Consider the following 22,443-nt stretch of genomic DNA (forward strand, 5'->3'; position numbering starts at 1 on the left):
CCAAGAGAATTCTCTTCGATTATAATCACAGCCGTATATATCCCCCCCCAAGCAGACACATCGATGGCTCTGAACGAACTTTATTTAACTCTTTGCAAACTGGAAACCATTTATCCGGAGGCTGCATTCATTGTAGCTGGGGATTTTATCAAAGCCAATCTGAAAACAAGACTCCCTAAATTTTATCAGCATATCGATTGCGCAACCAGGGGTGGTAAAACCTTGGATCATTGTTACTCTAACTTCCGCGATGCATATAAGGCCCTGCCCCGCCCCCCTTTCAGGAAAGCTGACCATGACTCCATTTTGCTGATCCCTGCCTACAGGCAGAAATTAAAACAAGAGGCTCCCACGCTGAGGTCTGTCCAACGCTGGTCAGACCAAGCTGACTCTACACTCCAAGACTGCTTCCATCACGTGGACTGGGACATGTTTCGTATTGCGTCAGATGGAAATATTGACGAATATGCTGATTCGGTGTGCGAGTTCATTAGAACGTGTGTCGAAGATGTTGTTCCCATAGCAACGATAAAAACATTCCCTAACCAGAAACCGTGGATTGATGGCAGCATTCGCGTGAAGCTGAAAGCGCGAACCACTGCTTTTAATCAGGGCAAGGTGTCTGGCAACATGACTGAATACAAACAGTGCAGCTATTCCCTCCGCAAGGCTATTAAACAAGCTAAGTGTCAGTACAGAGACAAAGTGGAATCTCAATTCAATGGCTCAGACACAAGAGGCATGTGGCAGGGTCTACAGTCAATCACGGACTACAAGATGAAATCCAGCCCAGTCACGGACCAGGATGTCTTGCTCCCAGGCAGACTAAATAACTTTTTTGCCTGCTTTGAGGACAATACAGTGCCACTGACACGGCCTGCAACGGAAACATGCGGTCTCTCCTTCACTGCAGCCGAGGTGAGTAAGACATTTAAACGTGTTAACCCTCGCAAGGCTGCAGGCCCAGACGGCATCCCCAGCCGCGCCCTCAGAGCATGCGCAGTCCAGCTGGCCGGTGTGTTTACGGACATATTCAATCAATCCCTATACCAGTCTGCTGTTCCCACATGCTTCAAGAGGGCCACCATTGTTCCTGTTCCCAAGAAAGCTAAGGTAACTGAGCTAAACGACTACCGCCCCGTAGCACTCACTTCCGTCATCATGAAGTGCTTTGAGAGACTAGTCAAGGACCATATCACCTCCACCCTACCTGACACCCTAGACCCACTCCAATTTGCTTACCGCCCAAATAGGTCCACAGACGATGCAATCTCAACCACACTGCACACTGCCCTAACCCACCTGGACAAGAGGAATACCTATGTGAGAATGCTGTTCATCGACTACAGCTCGGCATTCAACACCATAGTACCCTCCAAGCTCGTCATCAAGCTCGAGACCCTGGGTCTCGACCCCGCCCTGTGCAACTGGGTACTGGACTTCCTGACGGGCCGCCCCCAGGTGGTGAGGGTAGGCAACAACATCTCCTCCCCGCTGATCCTCAACACGGGGCCCCACAAGGGTGCGTTCTGAGCCCTCTCCTGTACTCCCTGTTCACCCACGACTGCGTGGCCACGCACGCCTCCAACTCAATCATCAAGTTTGCGGACGACACAACAGTGGTAGGCTTGATTACCAACAACGACGAGACGGCCTACAGGGAGGAGATGAGGGCCCTCGGAGTGTGGTGTCAGGAAAATAACCTCACACTCAACGTCAACAAAACTAAGGAGATGATTGTGGACTTCAGGAAACAGCAGAGGGAACACCCCCCTATCCACATCGATGGAACAGTAGTGGAGAGGGTAGCTAGTTTTAAGTTCCTCGGCATACACATCACAGACAAACTGAATTGGTCCACTCACACTGACAGCGTCGTGAAGAAGGCGCAGCAGCGCCTATTCAACCTCAGGAGGCTGAAGAAATTCGGCTTGTCACCAAAAGCACTCACAAACTTCTACAGATGCACAATCGAGAGCATCCTGGCGGGCTGTATCACCGCCTGGTACGGCAACTGCTCCGCCCTCAACCGTAAGGCTCTCCAGAGGGTAGTGAGGACTGCACAACGCATCACCGGGGGCAAACTACCTGCCCTCCAGGACACCTACACCACCCGTTGTTACAGGAAGGCCATAAAGATCATCAAGGACATCAACCATCCGAACCACTGCCTGTTCACCCCGCTATCATCCAGAAGGCGAGGTCAGTACAGGTGCATCAAAGCTGGGACCGAGAGACTGAAAAACAGCTTCTATCTCAAGGCCATCAGACTGTTAAACAGCCACCACTAACATTGAGTGGCTGTTGCCAACACACTGTCATTGACACTGACCCAACTCCAGCCATTTTAATAATGGGAATTGATGGGAAATGATGTAAATATATCACTAGCCACTTTAAACAATGCTACCTTATATAATGTTACTTACCCTACATTATTCATCTCATATGCATATGTATATACTGTACTCTACATCATCGACTGCATCCTTATGTAACACATGTATCACTAGCCACTTTAACTATGCCACTTTGTTTACTTTGTCTACACACTCATCTTATATGTATATACTGTACTCGATACCATCTACTGTATGCTGCTCTGTACCATCAGTCATTCATATATCCTTATGTACATGTTCCTTATCCCCTTACACTGTGTATAAGACAGTAGTTTTGGAATTGTTAGTTAGATTACTTGTTGGTTATCACTGCATTGTCGGAAGTAGAAGCACAAGCATTTCGCTACACTCGCATTTAACATCTGCTAACCATGTGTATGTGACAAATAAAATTTGATTTGATTTTGATTTGATTTGATTTTAATTATTTGATGGTCTGACCTCATTCTGTCCCCAATCAACACTTTTTAAACTTTTGGTGCCAGAGAGAATGACAATAGAAGGTAGTCAAGGTGACTAACTTGATTGAGCCTCCACCATGTATATCTCCCTAGGTGTAACGGAGATGCTGGGAATCAAGAAGCAAGGGGGTGACATGGAACGAGACAAAACCAGAGCAGCGTCTGGACATGAAACATAACTAATACTGTCTGCGGAATGAACCAAATTATATAGATATAGGTGAGGTAATCAGTGAAGTGATGGAGTCCAGGTGAGTCTGATGATGAGTCACAGGTGCGCATAACGATGGTGCCAGGTGTGTGTAATGGTTGTCAGAGCCAGTGATTAGTAAACTGGCGACGTCGAGCGGGAGTAGACGTGACATCAGGAAATTTAAGCCTCCATATATCCACTAGTTCCAACATATCCATGAGATTCCTGATTTCCTTAAGTGCGTGAGGGTGATAGTTTGTATTGTGATTTCCTTTACGGTCCATAGAGGTATTTAAAACCGTATTATAAACTTCCACCATAAAAATAATAATGTATTGTATTGCTTGTAAGGTTGAAAAATTATTATATTTTCAAAGCGTGGATCATCATTATTTGGACCGTATAGGATAATGAGCCATATCTGTTTATGGTCCAATAACATATTTGAAATGATCCATCTACATTACCGGTCAAAAGCTTAAGAACACCTACTCATTCAAGGGTTTTTCTTTATTTATACTATTTTCTACATTGTAGAATAGTGAAGACATCAAAACTATGAAATAACACATGTGGAATCATGTAGTAACCATAAGAAGTGTTAAACAAATCAAAATATTTCATATTGGAGATTCTTCAAATAGCCACCCTTTGCCTTTTGATGACAGTTTTGCACACTCCCTGCGTCGTTTCATGAGTTATTGGCGTTCAAACAGGCAGCAATCTGGCCGGTATTTTTAATTTTATTTTTTAAATTTCACCTTTATTTAACCAGGTAGGCTAGTTGAGAACAAGTTCTCATTTGCAACTGCGACCTGGCCAAGATAAAGCATAGCAGTGTGAACAGACAACAACACAGAGTTACACATGGAGTAAACAATAAACAAGTCAATAACATAGTAGAAAAAAAATAATCTATATACATTGTGTATGAGGTAGCACCGTGATAAAGTCTCACTACACTGGAAGTTAATAGAAATATGATTTTTCAATACACTGGAAGTTAATAGGAATATGATATTTAGATTGTGAAAACGTCTATCATACATGTCAGATTTCAATACTGGTCGATGTCATAACTCGGGAGGGTATCTTCTCTCAAATGATCCATTGATCATACTTCTGCGATATTCTTACCTTGAAAAATGTGTAAATTAACAGAGGGTCTAGCACATTTTTGCCATTTGTCTGCCTCTTTAGTCCAGGGTGCATTGCATGGTGCCGTTGACAGAGATATTATAGAAAGAGAGAGGAATCAAATCAATTAATGTAAAACACCACACCCAACATACTGCTGACCAATCGTGTTCACATTGTCATGCCCCTTCACGCGGTTTCTAAGCTAATCATCGCGCAGTACCTTCTCAAAGTCAGTGGAAATGTATAGAAAAGTTCTTATTTTCCTCGAATGTATGTAACGCTATGATTCCAGAGCTATATGATAATACAGAGTGCAAGTTCATTATCTCACATCTCAGGAAAAGATTTGCAAATTTTGGGATTTTGATACTAGCACGAAATAAACTCAAATTCATACCATGAATGAGAGTGCTCCTTGTCACAGAATCTTCCAGAATGCAATACACGGCCCATTGACGTAGCATGGGCAACATTTCCCATCTCCTCAAAAGTGTATCTGTCGTTGCGAATGTCAGACTCCTGTCTGTGAGGCATATCAATCTGCAGGTTGGACATGGTGAGATTGTAGACTCCAAAATCTGATAATGCAGTTTGTTTAGGCGATTTTACAACTAACTAGTTACGCTACTGCCTCTGATCTGGAGGACAAACTAAACACAAATGCTTCATTTGTAAATTGTGTCTGAGTGTTGGAGTGTGCCCCTGGCCATCATCAATAAAAAAATAATCATGCTGTCTGGTTCGCTTAATATAAAGAATTTGAAATGGTTTATACTTTTACTTTTGATACTTAAGTATATTTAAAACCAAATAATTTTAGACTTTTACTCAAGTAATATTTTACTGGGTGACTTTTACTTGAGTCATTTTCGATTAAGGTATCTTTACTTTTACTCAAGTATGACAATTGAGTACTTTTTCGACCACTGTTGCTACCTAGCTTGCCAGCCAGACCATAGAGAGAGTATTGCATTGTGGATTTTGTAGTCGACTTGACCTGCAACAGATTTCCACAACGATTTTCCATGTTGCTACCAACCTCATTATAACGCCAAAATTAAACATTTGTTCACAAAATATATTGTTCTCACCTATTAGTGTTATTTAACATGGCAAATTAAAGGAATTAGTGGATTTTAATAAACTGCATGCTTTCCTGACAAGTTGTAATGGGAGAACCACACAACATGTCATCGCATGACTCCAAGTTTACATTGATATGATGGTGTCACACCCTGATCTGTTTCACCTGTCTTTGTGCTTGTCTCCACCCCCTTCCAGATGTCGCCAATCTTCCCCATTATCCCCAGTGTATTTATACCTGTGTTCTCTGTTTGTTTGTTGCCAGTTCGTTTTGTTTCGGGAAGCCTACTAGTAGTACTCCCCTTGCGCCTGTATGTTCTAGTGCCTGTTTTCTAGTTTATCCCAGTTTTGACCAGTCTGCCTACCCTGAGTCTGCCTGCAGTTCTGTACTTTGCCACACCACACTTGATTATTGACCCCTGCCTGTTCTGACTATGAGAGTGCCTGCAGTTCTGGACCTTTTGCACCCTATTTTGGATTACCGACCTCTGCCTGCCCTTGACCTAGTAATAAACTTTTGTTACTTCAACACTGTCTGCATCTGGGTCTTACCTAAAACGTGATAGTACGAACTGGCCATGACTGACCCAGCAAACTCGGACCAGCTCCGCAACCGCATCTCCTCCCAAGGAGCCACCATTGGAAGGTACGAGGAGGTGCTTCGGGGTCTTATGGAAGGCTTCCAGACCTTGGCCGAACGCCATGACCAAGCATTGAACACATTGCTGGAGCAATTCTGCGTGTTGTCTGTTAGGCAACCTACCACGACGGTAACCTCCCAGCCCCTCAATAACCCAGCTGTAAGCAGCACTGCCTCCCCGGTCACCCCGGTTTCCAAAGAACCCCTCTTACCTCTCCCCAGAATGCTTCGATGGAGAGTCGGGCCTGCCGGGCGTTTCTCGCTCAGTGTTCCCTCATCATTGTGCTGCAGCCCTCCTCCTTCACCTTGGGCCGCTCTAAGATAGCATAGCTCATTACACTGATGTCCAGGAGGGCTCACGCCTGTGCTACAGCAGTACAACAGTCGGCCGTATGCTTCAGTCTGGAGGAGTTCGTGGCAGAGGTGAAAGTTGTTGATGCTCCATTGTCCAGGAGAGAGGCTGCCCGGAAGTTACATCAACTTCGGAAAGACTCCCGCAATGGAGCAGACTATGCGATGGATTTATGCACATTTGCAACTGTGTGCCTGGAACCCAGAAGCGCTGTTTGACATGTACCTGCACGGAGTATCGGAGGAAGTAAAGGACGAGCTTGCAAACCGGGAACTACTGACGGCTCTCGACTCGCTCATTGCCTTGACCATTCGTTTCGATGGGCGGCCACGGGAAGGAGAGGAGATTTCACCCGCCCATCCAAGGATTCCACCTCGTCTCCAAGGCATCCCGGAAGTCTCTGTTGCCGAGAGAACCCGAGGCTACCTGAGTTCCCCCGAGAGTCCCCGAAGGCTGCCTAGTCGCCTATTCAACTAGGCAGCGCTAGGCTGTCTCCAGCAGGACTACCGGTCAGGACTAGCGAAAAATCTGGTGGGCCATATGGAGAACTTTTCCTCTCCCCTTATTCGCACCCCTTTTCATGCAATTTTGCTATGAGGGAATCAGTCAATCTCTCAAGGTACTCATTAACTCTGTGGCTGAGAGATTTATGGACGCTACCTTGGCTTCAAAGTTGGACATCCCTACAGCCCCTCTCCATTCCCATGGACGTTAGAGCACTGGACGGCCGCTCTGTAGGCCGGGTCACCCACAATACCACCCCCCATCAACCTACGTGTGTCAGGGAACCACAGCGAGATGATCCAATTCCTGCTTATTAACTTCAATACTGCTGGGTGCAGTATTGAGAAGCTTGGATGAAAAGGTGCCCAGAGTAAACGGCCTGCTCCTCAGTCTCAGTTGCTAATATATGCATATTATTATTAGTATTGGATAGAAAACTCTAAAGTTTCCAAAACTGTCAAAATATTGTCTGTGAGCATAACAGACCTGATATTGCAGGCGAAACCCTGAGGAAAATCAAACCAGGAAGTGGCTTCTATTTTGAAAACTCCATGTTCCATAGCTTGCCTTTGCTCCATTTAAAGGGATATCAACGAGATTCTGTTTCCTTTCGCTTCCTCAACGTGTCAACAGTCTTCAGACATAGTTTCAGGCTTTTATTTTGAAAAATGAGCCAGAAAGATAACATCGTGTCAGGTGTTCGCATGACTTTAGCTTGCGCAACAGAGTTTGGGCAGCCATTGCCTTTCCCTCTCCTACTGAAAAATACAGTTGCGGTTGAAATATTATCAATTATATACTTTAAAAACAACCTGAGGATTGATTATAAAAAAACGTTTGACATGTTTCTGTGGATATTACGGAAACAACTTGGAATTTGTATGCGTTGTCGTGACCGCCCTTTCCTGTGGATTTCTGAACATAACGCGCCAAATAAAAGGAGGCATTTTGGATATAAAAATCATCTTTATGGAACAAAAGGAACATTTATTGTGTAACTGGGAGTCTCGTGAGTGAAAACATCCGAAGATCAAAGGTAAATGATTAATTTGATTTCTTTTCTGATTTTCGTGACCAAGCTACTTGATTGTAAGTGTACATAATGTTTTGTCGAGCGATTGGTGAACTTGCACAAATGCTTGTATTGCTTTAGCTGTAAAGCATAATTTCAAAATCTGACATGACAGGTGATTAACAAAAGGCTAAACTGTGTTTTCCTATATTGCACTTGTGATTTCACGAATATAAATATTTTTTGTAATATTGTTTGAATGTGGCGCTATACAATTCGGCGGTTGTTGATGACAATTATCCCGTTAACGGGATTGCAGCCATAAGAAGTTACATTTCCTCAGGTTCCCGTGGTATTGGGATTCTCTTGGCTCCAGCGACACAATCCCCGCATTGACTGGTCTTCTGGTGCCATCATGGGCTGGGGCCCATTGCCTGAAGTCAGCACAACCTGCCCCCCAGGACGTCTTCCTGGGGCTCAAGCTAGTTCGCTTATGCTGGGGGCAGATGTTCGTTCCTGATGCGGTCCGCTCCTTGGTCCTGGAGTGGGCCCACTCTCCAGGCTTGCCTGCCTCCCGGGTTCCTGATGGACCATGGCCTTTATGCAATAATACTTTTGGTGGCCTACCATGGTTCCTGGCATCTCCGTATTCATCGCCGCATGTACGATCTGTCCACAGAACAAGACTCTTCGGCAAGCTCTGCTTCAACCTCTGCCTGTCCCTCACCATCCCTGGTCTCACATTGTCATGGGTCCCCCCCGTTTGATGGCAACACCGCCATCCTGACCATAGTGGATCGGTTTTCCAAAGCCACCCACATTCCTCTGTCAGCACGTCTTCCGGATCCATGGACATGGTCTCCGACAGTGGTCCTCAGTTCTCGTCCCGGTTCTGGAAGGTGGTCTGTACACTCATTGGGTCATTGGCCAGCCTGTCTTCCGGGTTTCACTCCCAGTCCAACGGCCAGTCGGCCCGAGCCAACCAAGACCCGGGGACGACTCTACGACCACCTGGAGCCAGCAACTAGTGTTGAATATGCCCACAACACCCTTCCTTGATCTGCCACGGGTCTATCGCCCTTTGAGTGTTCCCTGGGGTATCAGCTCCTGCTCTTCCCTGAGCAGGAGGAAGATGTCAGCATACCTTCGGGCCAGATGTTTGTCCTCTGCTGTCATACCTTGACCAGAGCCTGGTTGGCCCTTCTCAAAACCACCTCCAGATATTGATGACAAGAGGATTGACCCCAGTGCCCCGGTATCGTCAGGGGCAGAAGGTATGGCTGTCCACTCGGGATCTGCCCCTCCTGGTGGAATCCTGCAAACTGGACCCAAGCCTTAATTTATTTCCAATGCTGACACCCCACTCAACCAGGTAGGTGCCCAGGGAGGATGCCAGGTGGCACCCTTGGGGGAGGAGGTACTGTCACACCCTGATCTGTTTCACCTGTCTTTGTGCTTGTCTCCACCCTCCAAGTGTCGCCAATCTTCCCCATTACCTCCAGTGTATTTAGACCCATTCTGTTTGCCTGTCTGCCGTTCGGTACCTTGCCACACCAGACTGGATTATTCACCCCTGCCTGCTCTGACCCTGAGACTGCCTGCCATTCTGAACCTTTTGCACCCAACTGGATTACTGACCTCTGCCTGCCCTTGACCTGTCGTTTTGCCTGCCACTCTAATAGCAATATGATATCAATATTTGGTTATAAGTGTTTCCACCTAAATGTTTTCTCACATAATTAATTTTACAGACACAAGAATATCTAACCTTGTGTAGTGTATTTTGTTTCTTAACATTTGGAAAGTTTACCGGAATGTTTTCTGTTTCCATTTTATCTGACATTTACTTTAGTGACAAAGGTTGGCTGGAAACCTGGTTAGTAGCTAGGTTTCCATCTAATTAGCAACATTTGTATGCGACTATTCAAATACGCATAAAGAAAATATGTACATTTTCCCACCAGTGGTGTTTCCATCAAACTGACTTGTTGCAGATAAAAATTTGTGTGGTGATAGTGCACACAATTCACTTCAAGTTTTCATGTACCGATGTTCATTGTCTTTCCAGTGCCTTTTCAACTCTACCGATTAGTTTTGTCAAATTGTTGCATTAAATATCAAATGGCCCTACTCTGGTCTTGGCACTTGCGCTCTAGGCAACAGCTCTCAGATACAGTGCATGTAGGCTGTGTGGTTAGGCTAGTCTACATAATGGGATTATGAATAAGTGGGAATGGTGTTTTTATTTGTCAAAACTGCAGTCAAGTATTGATCGTGTCAGCAGAATAAGACCCTCGATATTTATCAGAAAGCAGCATCAAGCTCATACCATGCACTTTCACCACCCTGTGAAATGCATCACTTATTTAATCTGTAGCCTAATTTAAATTGCATGGTTTCTGAAATTGTAGTGGGAGGACCACAAACCATATCATCTCGTGACTTACTTCAATATGGTTATATCATTATTTGCGCATAAAGGCATTTCCACAAATTTCTCGCATGATTAACTTTACTGGCACAAAAAGATCCCACCATGTTGAACGAACAAATGATCTGTCGGCATTTATAAAATTGCACAGAAATGTTCTGTTCCCATCATAGCTGTCATACATTTTTTATATATAGTATGACTTTACTCACAGACTGCGGATGGAAATGGATAGTGAGAATTCTAAATGACAAATTGTTAATGTTCAATGAACTTCTTTAATCTAGAGGCGAAAGAAACACACACCTACAGTATTCAAGCGAGGTGCTGGCTAGTGGAGTAGAACACTTAAAAAATTAAGGAGAGCCCCACACTCTAGGAGCTCAGATGCAAAAATATTTATGTCCAACTTTTCGACAGACAAGTTGTCTACATCAGGGTATAATGACAAACACTGCGGGATAACTCATTTATATAGTGTCAAAAGACACACACAGGTGTGTGTGTTCATGGCCGGGTGTGTCACGTTCTGACCTTTTATTTCCTTTTGTTTTGTCATGATTTAGTATGGTCAGGACGTGAGTTGGGGTGGGCAGTCTGTTTGTTTTTCTATGATTTGGGTATTTCTATGTTTCTGCCTAGTATGGTTCTCAATCAGAGGCAGGTGTCATTAGTTGTCTCTGATTGAGAATCATACTTAGGTAGCCTGGGTTTCACTGTGTGTTTGTGGGTGATTGTTTCCGTGTTTGTGTTTTTCACCACACGGTACTGTTTTGGGTTTCGTTCATTCCACGTTTATTGTTTTTGTATTCAGTTGTTCATGTGTCCATTTTCGCATTAAAAGAACCATGGACACTTACCACGCTGCATATTGGTCCTCTGATCCTTTTCGCCTCTCCTCTTCGGAAGAGGAGGAAATCCCTTACAGGGTGTGGCCTGATATCATTGGTTAATTCTCATGTATTAAAATAGCATACAAAAACATCCTATATTTTTCAATGAACTTCTATACCACATAAAAAAATCTGAAAATGGTCTCTTGACATGTATCATGTTGATAACCATGTATTGTATTAATCAAATGATAGTAATTAATTGAAAAGTTGACACTTACAGACAAAGCTGAGTTGAAACTCTAAGCTCAGCAGTTTGTCCAGGGCAGCGTGAGTGACCACACAGCCATAGATCACATTCTGGTCGTCCACCAAAGGGATAAATTTCAAGATGTTGACCGCCCAGTAGGTCCCTTCTGGGGTGCGGTCGACTGCTGTGACCGCTTGCTCTAGCTGGACCACCTCCCCAGCTCTGGTCCAGGAGAAGTAGATGAGTGGAGGGCTAAAACCCTCTGCAATACAGTGAAGCTCACTCTTCACATCCAGTACCACCATCGTGGAGGGAATTGAGAGAGTGGGTGGAACTAAGAAATGAGAGAGATGAATTTATTTGTTTCATGGTGAAGCGTTCAGATTCACATGACCAGTTGTGTCCAATGTTTTTTTTACTTAACTTCCTGTTGCCCTTACTTGTCTGAGAGAACTGGATACATGAATGTCACATGAGGGAACAACTACAAATTAGAAACTACTTCATGACATCCTTTCCTTTCTCCCTTTAGTGAATGTTATTGGATTGGTGAAAGCTGTGAAGAGGACCTCATGTTTTTACCTATCCAAACATGTTAGATCATTCAATACATCACGGAAGTGTGGAAGAGAGGTATTTGAGCAGGGCCTTAGACCTACTTTAAAACTGAAAGGACTACGAAAGACTTACCTTTGATGTCCAATGTAACATTGCTGGAGTGTAGCTCGGAGACGTTGTATCTGACTTGACACTCATACACGCCCTGTTGGTCAAGAGTGGCATTAAGCACAGTCAGAGAGAAGGTCCCATTGACAAATAAACTGGTGTCCCAACTGAAGCCTTTGTCGACATGGTTGTCGTCTGTCGTCCCGAAGGAGGCTATATGAGATCCGTTGAAGGTCCAACTGATCCCCAGGAGAGAGTCGCCTACAGGAGGGACTGAGATAGAACAGGGGAGAAGGGCAGACGTATGTGGCCGGACCCAAACTTCAGTTGGGGAGACTGAAAGAAAGAGTGAAAAAAATTGAAAATATCAGTGGTCTATATACATGTTCATAAAGGTTTTGTCCTTATTGACAAACAAAAGTATCATCAGAGATGGAGGAAGTTACATCAAAATGTATCTAGTTACAAAACACGCTTAAGACTAAGTAAAATACAAAATACTGGTGCCGAAAAAATTCTGCAATTAAAATAAATGTATTTTGTATTTTCTAATCTGTAAAGGGGGAAAAAATGCCCTTTTGGGATATTACAACAAAAAAAACAAGTTACTTCAAGCAACAAACACTGTTTTTTTCCCCCTCGGACATCATTGCACACGCGATAGAACACCAGAATATGTACTACAATTATTTTTACCATGCTACTGGACACTCCTCTCCTCTGTTTCATAAATAAAACGAAAACAGTAACAAAGGTGTCAGTACCCGGTTACGTGGCGTTGGACAGACTCCTGGTGGTGGGGCAGCATGGCAACAAGGTCCTGGGTACTGGCTGCCTCTGGGTTCATTTTTGGCTCTGTTTTTCTGTCAGGACCCGAACCCGGGTCTCCGGAGTCAGTCACTTAACCAACTGAGCCACGAATAGTCAGCAGAACCCAGAAGATGAGGCAGACACAGCAGTACTTGAGACGGTGTATTTAATGAAGTAAAAAGTGAAGTTCTTCAGGAAAACATGTAACTCCACAACCTCAAAAGGAATCCTACAAGAACAAAGGTAATCCTCCAAGACAAAAAAGGTAAATCCACAAGGTGGAAGGTAAAGCACAAAAAGCCTCAAAAGATACTCAAAAAAAACAAACAAACAAGAACAAAAAACAGAATTCCACAAGAGAGTCCACCGGGATCAACAAGAGTTCTCAGAGTACTAGGGCTGGGTGCTAACATACAAACACAGAGCAGAGAACAGAGAAAAACAAAGGGTTTAAATACAATCAGGGGAAACGAGGCACAGGTGCAAATAATAATGGGGATCAAGGGAAAACAAAAGGTCAAAAGGCACAATGGGGGCATCTAGTGACCAAAAACCGGAACAACCCTGGCCAAATCCCCCCCCCTAGGAACGGCTCCTGACGTTCCTACCAGCTCTCTCAGGGTGGAGGGCCCTGAACTGACGAATGAGGTCAGGGTCCAGTATGCCTTTGGCAGGAACCCAGGAGCGTTCCACGGGACGGTAAGCCTTCCCAGTCCACCAGATACTGCCAGGACCGCTGCACCCGGCGGGAATCCAGTATCCGATGGACGGTATAAGCCGGCTGGCCTCCAATGACACGAGGCGGTCTGTCTGCCAGGACAAGGGGAGAAAAAACAACAGGTTTTAATAAGGAAATGTGAAACGTGGGATTAATCTTAAGGGATCTGGGTAAGTGTAGGCGATAAGAAACTGGGTTAACTCTCCTGGCAACCTTAAAGGGACCGATGTATTTTTGGGACAGCTTGCGAGACTCCACCCGTAGTGGTAAGTCTCTTGTGGAGAGCCAGATTCTCTGGCCGGGGCGCAGGGTAGGCCCGGGACGGCGACGTCTGTTGGCTTGTTGTTGGTACCTCTGTGAGGAACGCATAAGATTAAGACGGGTCTTCCTCCACATAAGCCGACAGCGTCTGACGAACTTCAAGGCTGAAGGCACTTTGACTTCTGCCTCTTGGTCCGGGAACAATGGAGGGGCATAGCCAAACTGACACTCGTGCGGAGACATACCAGTGGAGGAGGAGCGCAAGGTGTTGTGCGCGTATTCGGCCCAAACAATGAAGGACGACCATGTGGACGGGTTGTTACGAGTCATACATCGGAGGGTGGTTTCCAGCTCTTGATTCATCCTCTCTGTTTGGCCGTTGGACTCCGGATGGTACCCTGAAGATAGACTGGCAGAAGCCCCCATGAGTTGGCAGAAGGCCTTCCAAAACCTAGAGGCGAACTGGGGACCTCTGTCAGAAACCATATCTTGAGGAATGCCGAAGACTCGGAACACATGATTAATTACCAACTCAGCCGTTTCCTTGGCAGAAGCTAACTTAGTCAGAGGGACGAACCTGGCCGCCTTTGAAAACCTGTCGATAATGACTAGGATAGTAGTATTGCCATGGGATGGAGGAAGGCCAGTAATGAAGTCCAACGAGATATGGGACCAGGGTCTGTGGGGAACAGGTAAAGGGTGAAGGAGTCCTTGCGGGCGGAGGTGAGAAGATTTGCCCTGGCAGCACACGGGGCAGGCATTGACGAAAGTGGCAACGTCTTCTCTTATGGTAGGCCACCAGAACTTACGCTGGATGAACTCCAAGGTGCGACCAACGCCCGGGTGACAGGTGAGGCGAGAGGAGTGCCCCCACAGAAGGACCTGAGTCCTCACTGCCTTGGGGACAAACAACCGATTGGCAGGACCTCCTTTCGGGTCCGGTTCAATAGCTTGAGCTCGTCTCACGGTATCCTCAACTTGACTCGAGATCGGAGCCACGATCTTAGCAGCAGGAAGGACAGGCATGTCCGTGTCATCTCGAATGGCAGGAGCGTAGACTCGGGACAGGGCATCCGGTTTGAGATTCTTCGACCCGGGCCGATAGGTGAGGATAAACTGGAATTGATTGAAGAAAAGAGACCATCTAGCTTGTCTAGAGTTCAACCGCTTCGCCTGCTGGATATACTCCAGATTTTTGTGGTCCGTAAGCACTTGAAATGGGTGAGAAGCTCCCTCGAGCCAGTGTCTCCATTCCTTCAATGCCATCTTAACCGCTAGGAGTTCAGAATCCCCCACATCGTAGTTCCTCCCAGCCGGGGTGAGCCGGTGTGAGAAGAAAGCGCACGGATGAAGCTTCTTGTCTTCACCCCTCTGAGACAGGACAGCTCCAACACCAACCTCTGAGGCGTCTACCTCCACCACAAACGGTTCATTCGTAGTCGGTAGTATCAGGATGGGAGCAGAGAGGATGCGCTGCTTGAGTCCTTGGAAGGCCGTCTCAGCTTCTCTTCCCCACAAAAACCTTGCATTGCCACCCCTGGTTAAAGCTGAGAGAGGGGCTGCCACCAAGCTGAAGTTCTTGATGAACTTGCGGTAAAAGTTAGTGAAGCCCAGGAAGGATTTGGGGGTGGGCCAATCCGCTGCCGCCCCTACCTTCCTGGGGTCCATTTGGACTCGACCAGGTTCCACTACAAATCCCAGGAATTGTACTCGGAATGAATGGAATTCACATTTTTCCGGCTTAACGTACAGATGGCTGTCTAGGAGGCATTTGAGTACTTGTCTGACATGCTTAGTGTGTTCTTGAAGAGAGCTCGAAAAGATGAGGATGTCATCCAAGTAAACGAACACAAATATGTTAAGCATATCCCTAAGCACATCATTTATGAGCACTTGGAACACCGCTGGGGCGTTGGTCAGGCCGAAGGGCATCACCAAGTATTCATAGTGACCAGTAGGCGTGTTGAAAGCGGTCTTCCACTCGTCACCAGGTCTGATCCGCACAAGATGGTATGCATTCCGCAGGTCAAGCTTAGTTAAAACAACTGCTTCCTGGAGCAGCTCGAAGGCTGTGGCCATAAGGGGTAGCGGATAACGGTTACGGACGGTTATGGTATTGAGTCCCCGGTAGTCGATGCAAGGACGTAATCCACCGTCTTTCTTGGCCACAAAGAAAAACCCTGCTCCCGCCGGGGAGGTGGATGGACGCATGAGGCCTGCTTCCAGAGCATCCTTAATGTAGGTATCCATAGCAGCTCGTTTGGGTGGAGATAGGGAAAAGATCCGACCCCTGGGAGGGCAAGTGCCTGGAAACAGTTCGATGGGGCAATCATAAGGTCTATGGGGTGGTAGCATGGTGGCCCTCTGTTTGCTAAATACCAGTTTGAGGTCATGGTAACACTCGGGAACTCGGGTCAGGTCGATGGATTCTAAAGACTCGGGAGTAGAACTCGGGGAATTCGGGAAAATACAAGTATCTTGGCACATAGGACCCCACTGCTTGATAGTGCCCACAGACCAGTCGATGTGAGGGGTATGGCTGTGAAGCCAGGGGTATCCAAGGACGAGAGGGTACTCGGAACAGGAGATCAAATAAAAGTTAATCAATTCCTGGTGTTGTGAAACTGAAAGTCGCAAGGAGGTAGTGACATGAGTGACAAGTCCAGATCCCAAAGGGCTTCCATCCAATGTAGTAACCCTCATGGGGTCACTTAGAAGTTCAGAGGGAACGCCATTCTCCTTCGCCCAGACACCATCCATGAAGTTACCTGCAGCTCCAGAGTCTACCAAGGCTTGAAGGTGAAGCTTGTGGTTGTCCCAGGAAAGGATGACTGGAATGAGCAGACGGGAGTTGGACGGATGGGAGGAGGTTATGTTTCCTGTTACAGTTCCCCCCGATCTGTACGGGACAGAGCGTTTCCCTGGAGCCCGGGACACGTGGAACGGAAATGGCCCGGTTTGCCGCAATATAGACAGCGTCGCTCCCTCATCCGGCGGTCTCTCTCAGCCTGGGAGATGCGTCCAGTCTGCATGGGTTCCGGTGGAGCCAGCGAGGATAAAGGTGGGGACTCGGAGCTGGGACTGATAGGGGCTAGAGGTCTACGGTTGAGTTCTCTCTCTCTCAGACGCTGGTCAATGCTTGAGGCCAACTTGATCAGGGACTCGAGATTGTCCGGTGGTTCCCGAGTGGCCAGTTCATCTTGGATAGTGTCGGAAAGGCCTTTCAGAAAGCACACCGTGAGCGCCTCGTTGTTCCAGCCACTCGCTGCTGCCACCGTGCGGAACTGGATGGCATAGTCCGTCACGCTGCGCCGACCTTGGTGGAGAGTCAGGAGCTGTTTGGCTGAGTCAGGACCACTGCTTGGGCCTTGAAACACTCGTTTGAATTTCCCAGCAAAGGCAGAGTAGCTGGCACAGCAGGATATATGGGCATCCCACACAGCAGTAGCCCAGGCCAGGGCTTTTTCCGACAGCAGGGTGATGATATATGCAATCTTAGACCAGTCGGTGGGGAACGACGAGGGTTGCAGCTCGAAGGAGAGAGAACATTGGGTGAGAAACCCTTTACAAGCACTTGGATCACCTGAGAACCGTTGGGGAGGTGGAAGACGAGGTTCAGCCAGAGGGTTAACTGCCATGGGTACGTGAATCTGAGGTACTGGGACGGGAACTGTTGCCAGGGTAAGTCGATCAGATATCTGCTTTATGGAAGTCAGAATCTCCGACAGAAGATGAGAATGTCTAGCCATTAAGGCCTCTTGCTGAACCAGGGTCGCTTCGTGGCGTTGGACAGACTCCTGGTGGTGGGGCAGCATGGCAACAAGGTCCTGGGAACTGGCTGCCTCTGGGTTCATTTTTGGCTCTGTTTTTCTGTCAGGACCCGGTTACGAACCCGGGTCTCCGGAGTGAGAAACAGTCACTTAACCAACTGAGCCACGAATAGTCAGCAGAACCCAGAAGATGAGGCAGACACAGCAGTACTTGAGACGGTGTATTTAATGAAGTAAAAAGTGAAGTTATTCAGGAAAACATGTAACTCCACAACCTCAAAAGGAATCCTACAAGAACAAAGGTAATCCTCCAAGACAAAAAAGGTAAATCCACAAGGTGGAAGGTAAAGCACAAAAAGCCTCAAAAGATACTAAAAAAACAAACAAACAAGAACAAAAAAACAGAATTCCACAAGAGAGTCCACCGGGATCAACAAGAGTTCTCAGAGTACTAGGGCTGGGTGCTAACATACAAACACAGAGCAAAGAACAGAGGAAAACAAAGGGTTTAAATACAATCAGGGGAAACGAGGCACAGGTGCAAATAATAATGGGGATCAAGGGAAAACAAAAGGTCAAAAGGCACAAATGGGGCATCTAGTGACCAAAAACTGGAACAACCCTGGCCAAATCCTGACAAACGGTGCTGGGTCGAACAGTGGCGGTGTTTCCCACTTGACGGATTTCCTCTTTAAATGAGTCATAAATAAACTTCCCCACCCTTGGCTAACACGCTATGAGCAGTACCAAAAGTCCAGTTAATTGGTTCATGGCGTGTTAATTCACCCCATTATCCTCACTCTGGAAGTGCATCCCTGTGCATACAACTTTATTTCAAGGACCTCCACTCATCCATCAACACCTCTCATGGCCTCACATGATAGTGCCATCAGACTTCTGATACCAATGCAGCAAATTTCGCATGACGGGGGCCACAACATTTTGAAGTGCTATAAAGAATGGTAGAAAAGTATTTTTAGTAATTTGAAAATGCAAAATACCATTCCCTGAAGTATCTTACTACAATGACATGTTTTTTTAAGACATTTCAAATACAAATGACCAAATACTCAAAAGTAATTGAAATACATACGTCAAATACATAGAAATACTACCATAATAGAAATACTAGAAATAGAGATACTACCATCTCTGAGTATCAGCAACGTCTTAATTACGAAGTTAAAAAGTTAAAGTTCAACATAACCTGTAAGATCAATAGCTATATATACATCTTGGTCAACTCACTGAAAGCTCAGTTGATGAAACATGAGTTAATTCAGTGAGTTTAGAGCAGATTTACTTATCCCAGCAGACCACAATCAATCAATAAATCAATCAGATGTATTTTATAAAGCCCTTTTTACATCAGCAGTTGTCACAAAGTGTTTTACAGATTCACAGCCTAAAACTCCAAAGAGCAATCAATGCAGAGCACAGTGGCTAGGGAAATTTCCCTAAAAGGCAAGAACCTAAGAAGAATCAGGCTCCAAGGGAAGGCCGGTCCTTTTCTGGCTGTACCAGGTATAGATTTAAGACTACATGTGGCCAAATCATTTTTCAAGACATTCAAATGTTCATAGATTTAATTTTCTTACCAGGCAAGTCAATTAAGAACAAATTCTTGTTGTCAATGACAGCCTAGGAGCAGTGGGCTAACTGCCTTGTTCAGAGGCAGAACAACAGATATTTGTAATACTTTTTTTTTTTTAATTCAGGGTTAGGCATTAGGGTTAGCAGTGTAATTAAGGTTAGGATTAAGGTTAGAGTTAGATTTAAAATGATATTTCATGACTTTGTGGCTGTGCCAGCTACTGACCACTCTGCAGAGCTGCTTCCAGAACAAGATTCATGATGAAAAACATTAACCTGCAGAATGGTAACAGATGTATGTATCCTATGGCAAACTACATTCCTGACTGTTGCTTGTTCCACGAGTGGAATTTCTTGAGAAATACATATAACAGCCATTGTCAAGCAATCAAGAGAAACACAAACCACAGAGATAAAAACTTACAACAACTTACAACAAAATGTTAGAACAGCAAATTATTGTTGTAAGTGAATGCATTCCTATTGGCCTTGAACACACAGTAGGCCTACAGTACATGTATGCAATGTCACACAAATCTAAACCATCAAGTTAAAAAGGAGGAGGGTTGGTGAAATTCCATTTCATACTTTCTTTCCAGGCCTTCTTCTCACCTCTGACCAGCATCTCTCTCAAAAGGTAAATTTAGCCTCAATTTTGCAGAATGCTATATATAGGGTAAATATAGCTAAATACAATAGGAAGGCTTGGGAGACAATGTTCCACTACAGGAACACTGGTAAGGCTGGTTCCCTATATTAATAAATAACAAGCGCTATAAATATTAGTAGATAGGATTAAAGGCACGCCGTGAAGTTTGATACTTGAGGAGAAGGTGAAGTGTTAATATTAGCACAACTTTCAGAATGATGGATGGATGATGGGTGGAGTGACCAGGAGAGCGGAAGGAGAGGAGAGGTTGAGAGAAAAAGAACTAGAGCTGTGTGGCTTAGTTGGTAGGGTTGTGGATTCGAATCCCACTGGGGCAACCCATTTGAAAATGTATGCGTGCACTACCGTAAATTGCTTTGGATAAAAGTGCCTGCTAAAAGGCTTATGTATAGTAGGAATCTTGATAAAGAGAAAGATCTGATCAGTGGACCCTAAGACTCCTAAGATCAGTGTCTGACCTGTAAGAAGAGAGATGACAAGATAGGTAATGAGTGACAACAAACAGAATACATGATGCATAAACTATCCCTATAAACATGGTTTTGAATGTGAATTATGAGTGAAACCTCAAGATGTGAGATATATTTGCTACAGAAAGATCTGAAAACTATTCTGAACTATTCTAATACAATACTATTCTCTAAGAAAATGTTTTTAGGGAGTTGGATTGAGCAAAACAATATTAAATTGTGATATGACTGTTGATATTGTGCTTTTGGAGTACGGTGGCTTGTGAAAGTATTCACACCTCTTGGCATTTTTTCTATTTTGTTGCCTTATAACCTGGAATGAAAATGTATTTTTGGGGGGGTTTGTATCATTTGATTTACACAACATGCTTACCACTTTAAAGATGCAAAATATTTTTTAATTGAGAAACAAACAAGAAATAAGACAAAAAAACGGAAAACTTGATTGTGCATAACTATTCACCCCCCAAAGTCAATAATTTGTAGAGCCACATTTTACAGCAATTACAGTTGCAAGTCTCTTGGGGTATGTCTCTATGAGCTGGGCACATCTAGTCACTGGGATTTGTGCCCATTCTTCAAGGCAAAACTTCTCCAGCTCTTCAAGTTGGATTAGTTCCACTGGTGATAGCCCCCTTTTTTCAATGTTTGCCTAATTGACATACCCACATCTAATTGCCTGTAGCTCAGGTCCTGAAGCAAGGATATACATATTCTTGGTAGCATTTTAAAGGAAACACTTTTCAGTTTGTGGAAAAGTGAATTGAATGTAGGAGAATATAACACAAAATAGATCTGGTAGAAGAAAATATGAAGAAAAAAAACAACCAATCTTTTTCTACCACCATCGTTGAAATGCAAGAGAAAGGTCCCAGTTAAAGCCATCACCCTGGTTGTAATTCCGACAGTGTCCACAAGATGGCAGAAGTGGGTGTGCAAAGTTTCAGATGGATAACTTCAAGTATGAGTGAACTGCAATACTTTTAGTGTGAAGTGCAGATATGGTGCAAATATGGTGTCCTATAGGATATACTACACCCCTAATGATATAGTGAAGTCTTGTTAACTTCTAGGATCTCTGAGGAACTTTTAGGGTGAGATTTTCACAGATTCCTTTCTTTTCAAATTGAATGAGGGGAAATACAAAATCGATCGTGCATGCTATCCTTTTTAGGATATGAAAAATGATTTTATCTAACAAAACGACACTTCAGGTTATCTCTTGGACCCTTTGGATGATAAATCAGAGCAAGATTTCAGAATGTAAGTACACATTTCACCTTCAGAGGTGAACTTATCAAACCTATCGTGGTGAAAAAAGTGTTTTGTTGTTAGGAGCTCTCCTCAAACAATAGCGTGGCATTTTGTCGTAATAGCTACTGTAAATTGGACGGTGCTGGTATATTAAGAAGAATTTAAGCTTTCAGCCGATATAAGACACTTATATGTACCGACATTTTTCATTTCTCTATAATTTGCGGTCTTGACATAACGCGCTGCATGATTTACAACTGTCCTGTTGATGGGACACCAATCCTTAGATCATACCACAGATTCTGAACTGGATTGAGGTCTGTGCTTTGACTAGGCCATTCCAAGAAATGTAAATGTCTCCCCTTAAATCACTCGAGTGTTGCTGTAACAGTACGCTTAGGGTCATTGTCCTGCTGGAATGTGAATCTCCTTCCCAGTCTCAAATCTCTGGAAGACTGAAAAAGTTTTCCCTCAAGAATTTCCCTGTATTTAGCACCATCCATCATTCCTTCAATTCTGACCAGTTTTCCAGTTCGTGCTGATGAAAACTTCCCTACAGCATGATGCTGCCACCACCATGCTTCATTGTGGGAATGGTGTTCTCGGGGTGATGAAAGGTGTTGGGTTTGCACCAGTCATAGCATTTTCCTTGATGGCCAAAAATATACATTTTAGAGTACCTTCTTTCATATGTTTGGGGAGTCTCCCACATGCCTTTTGGTGAACACCAAACGTGTTTGCTTATTTTTTTCTTTAAAACCTGTTAGGGATGATGCGAATTTTCGCAGCTTTTTGTAAAAATCGCACAACATTTCAACGTCCTGCTACTCATACCAGGAATATAGTATATGCATATGATAAGTATGTGTGCATAGAAAACACTCTGAAGTCTCTAAAACAGGTTAAATCATGTCTGTGGCTATAAGAGAA

General features: G+C 44.7%; 1 protein-coding gene across 1 annotated transcript in view; it reads right to left on the reverse strand.

Moving 5' to 3' along the window:
* si:ch211-180a12.2 overlaps positions 1–22,443 on the reverse strand; it is a 94,649-nt gene that overhangs the window by 68,575 nt on the left and 3,631 nt on the right. Inside the window, 2 exon segments of the mRNA XM_046369397.1 lie at positions 11,333–11,635; positions 11,992–12,303. Coding sequence (XP_046225353.1) covers positions 11,333–11,635; positions 11,992–12,303 — 615 coding nt within the window.

Source organism: Oncorhynchus gorbuscha, linkage group LG11 (assembly GCF_021184085.1).
Source record: "Oncorhynchus gorbuscha isolate QuinsamMale2020 ecotype Even-year linkage group LG11, OgorEven_v1.0, whole genome shotgun sequence".
NCBI lineage: Eukaryota > Metazoa > Chordata > Actinopteri > Salmoniformes > Salmonidae > Oncorhynchus > Oncorhynchus gorbuscha.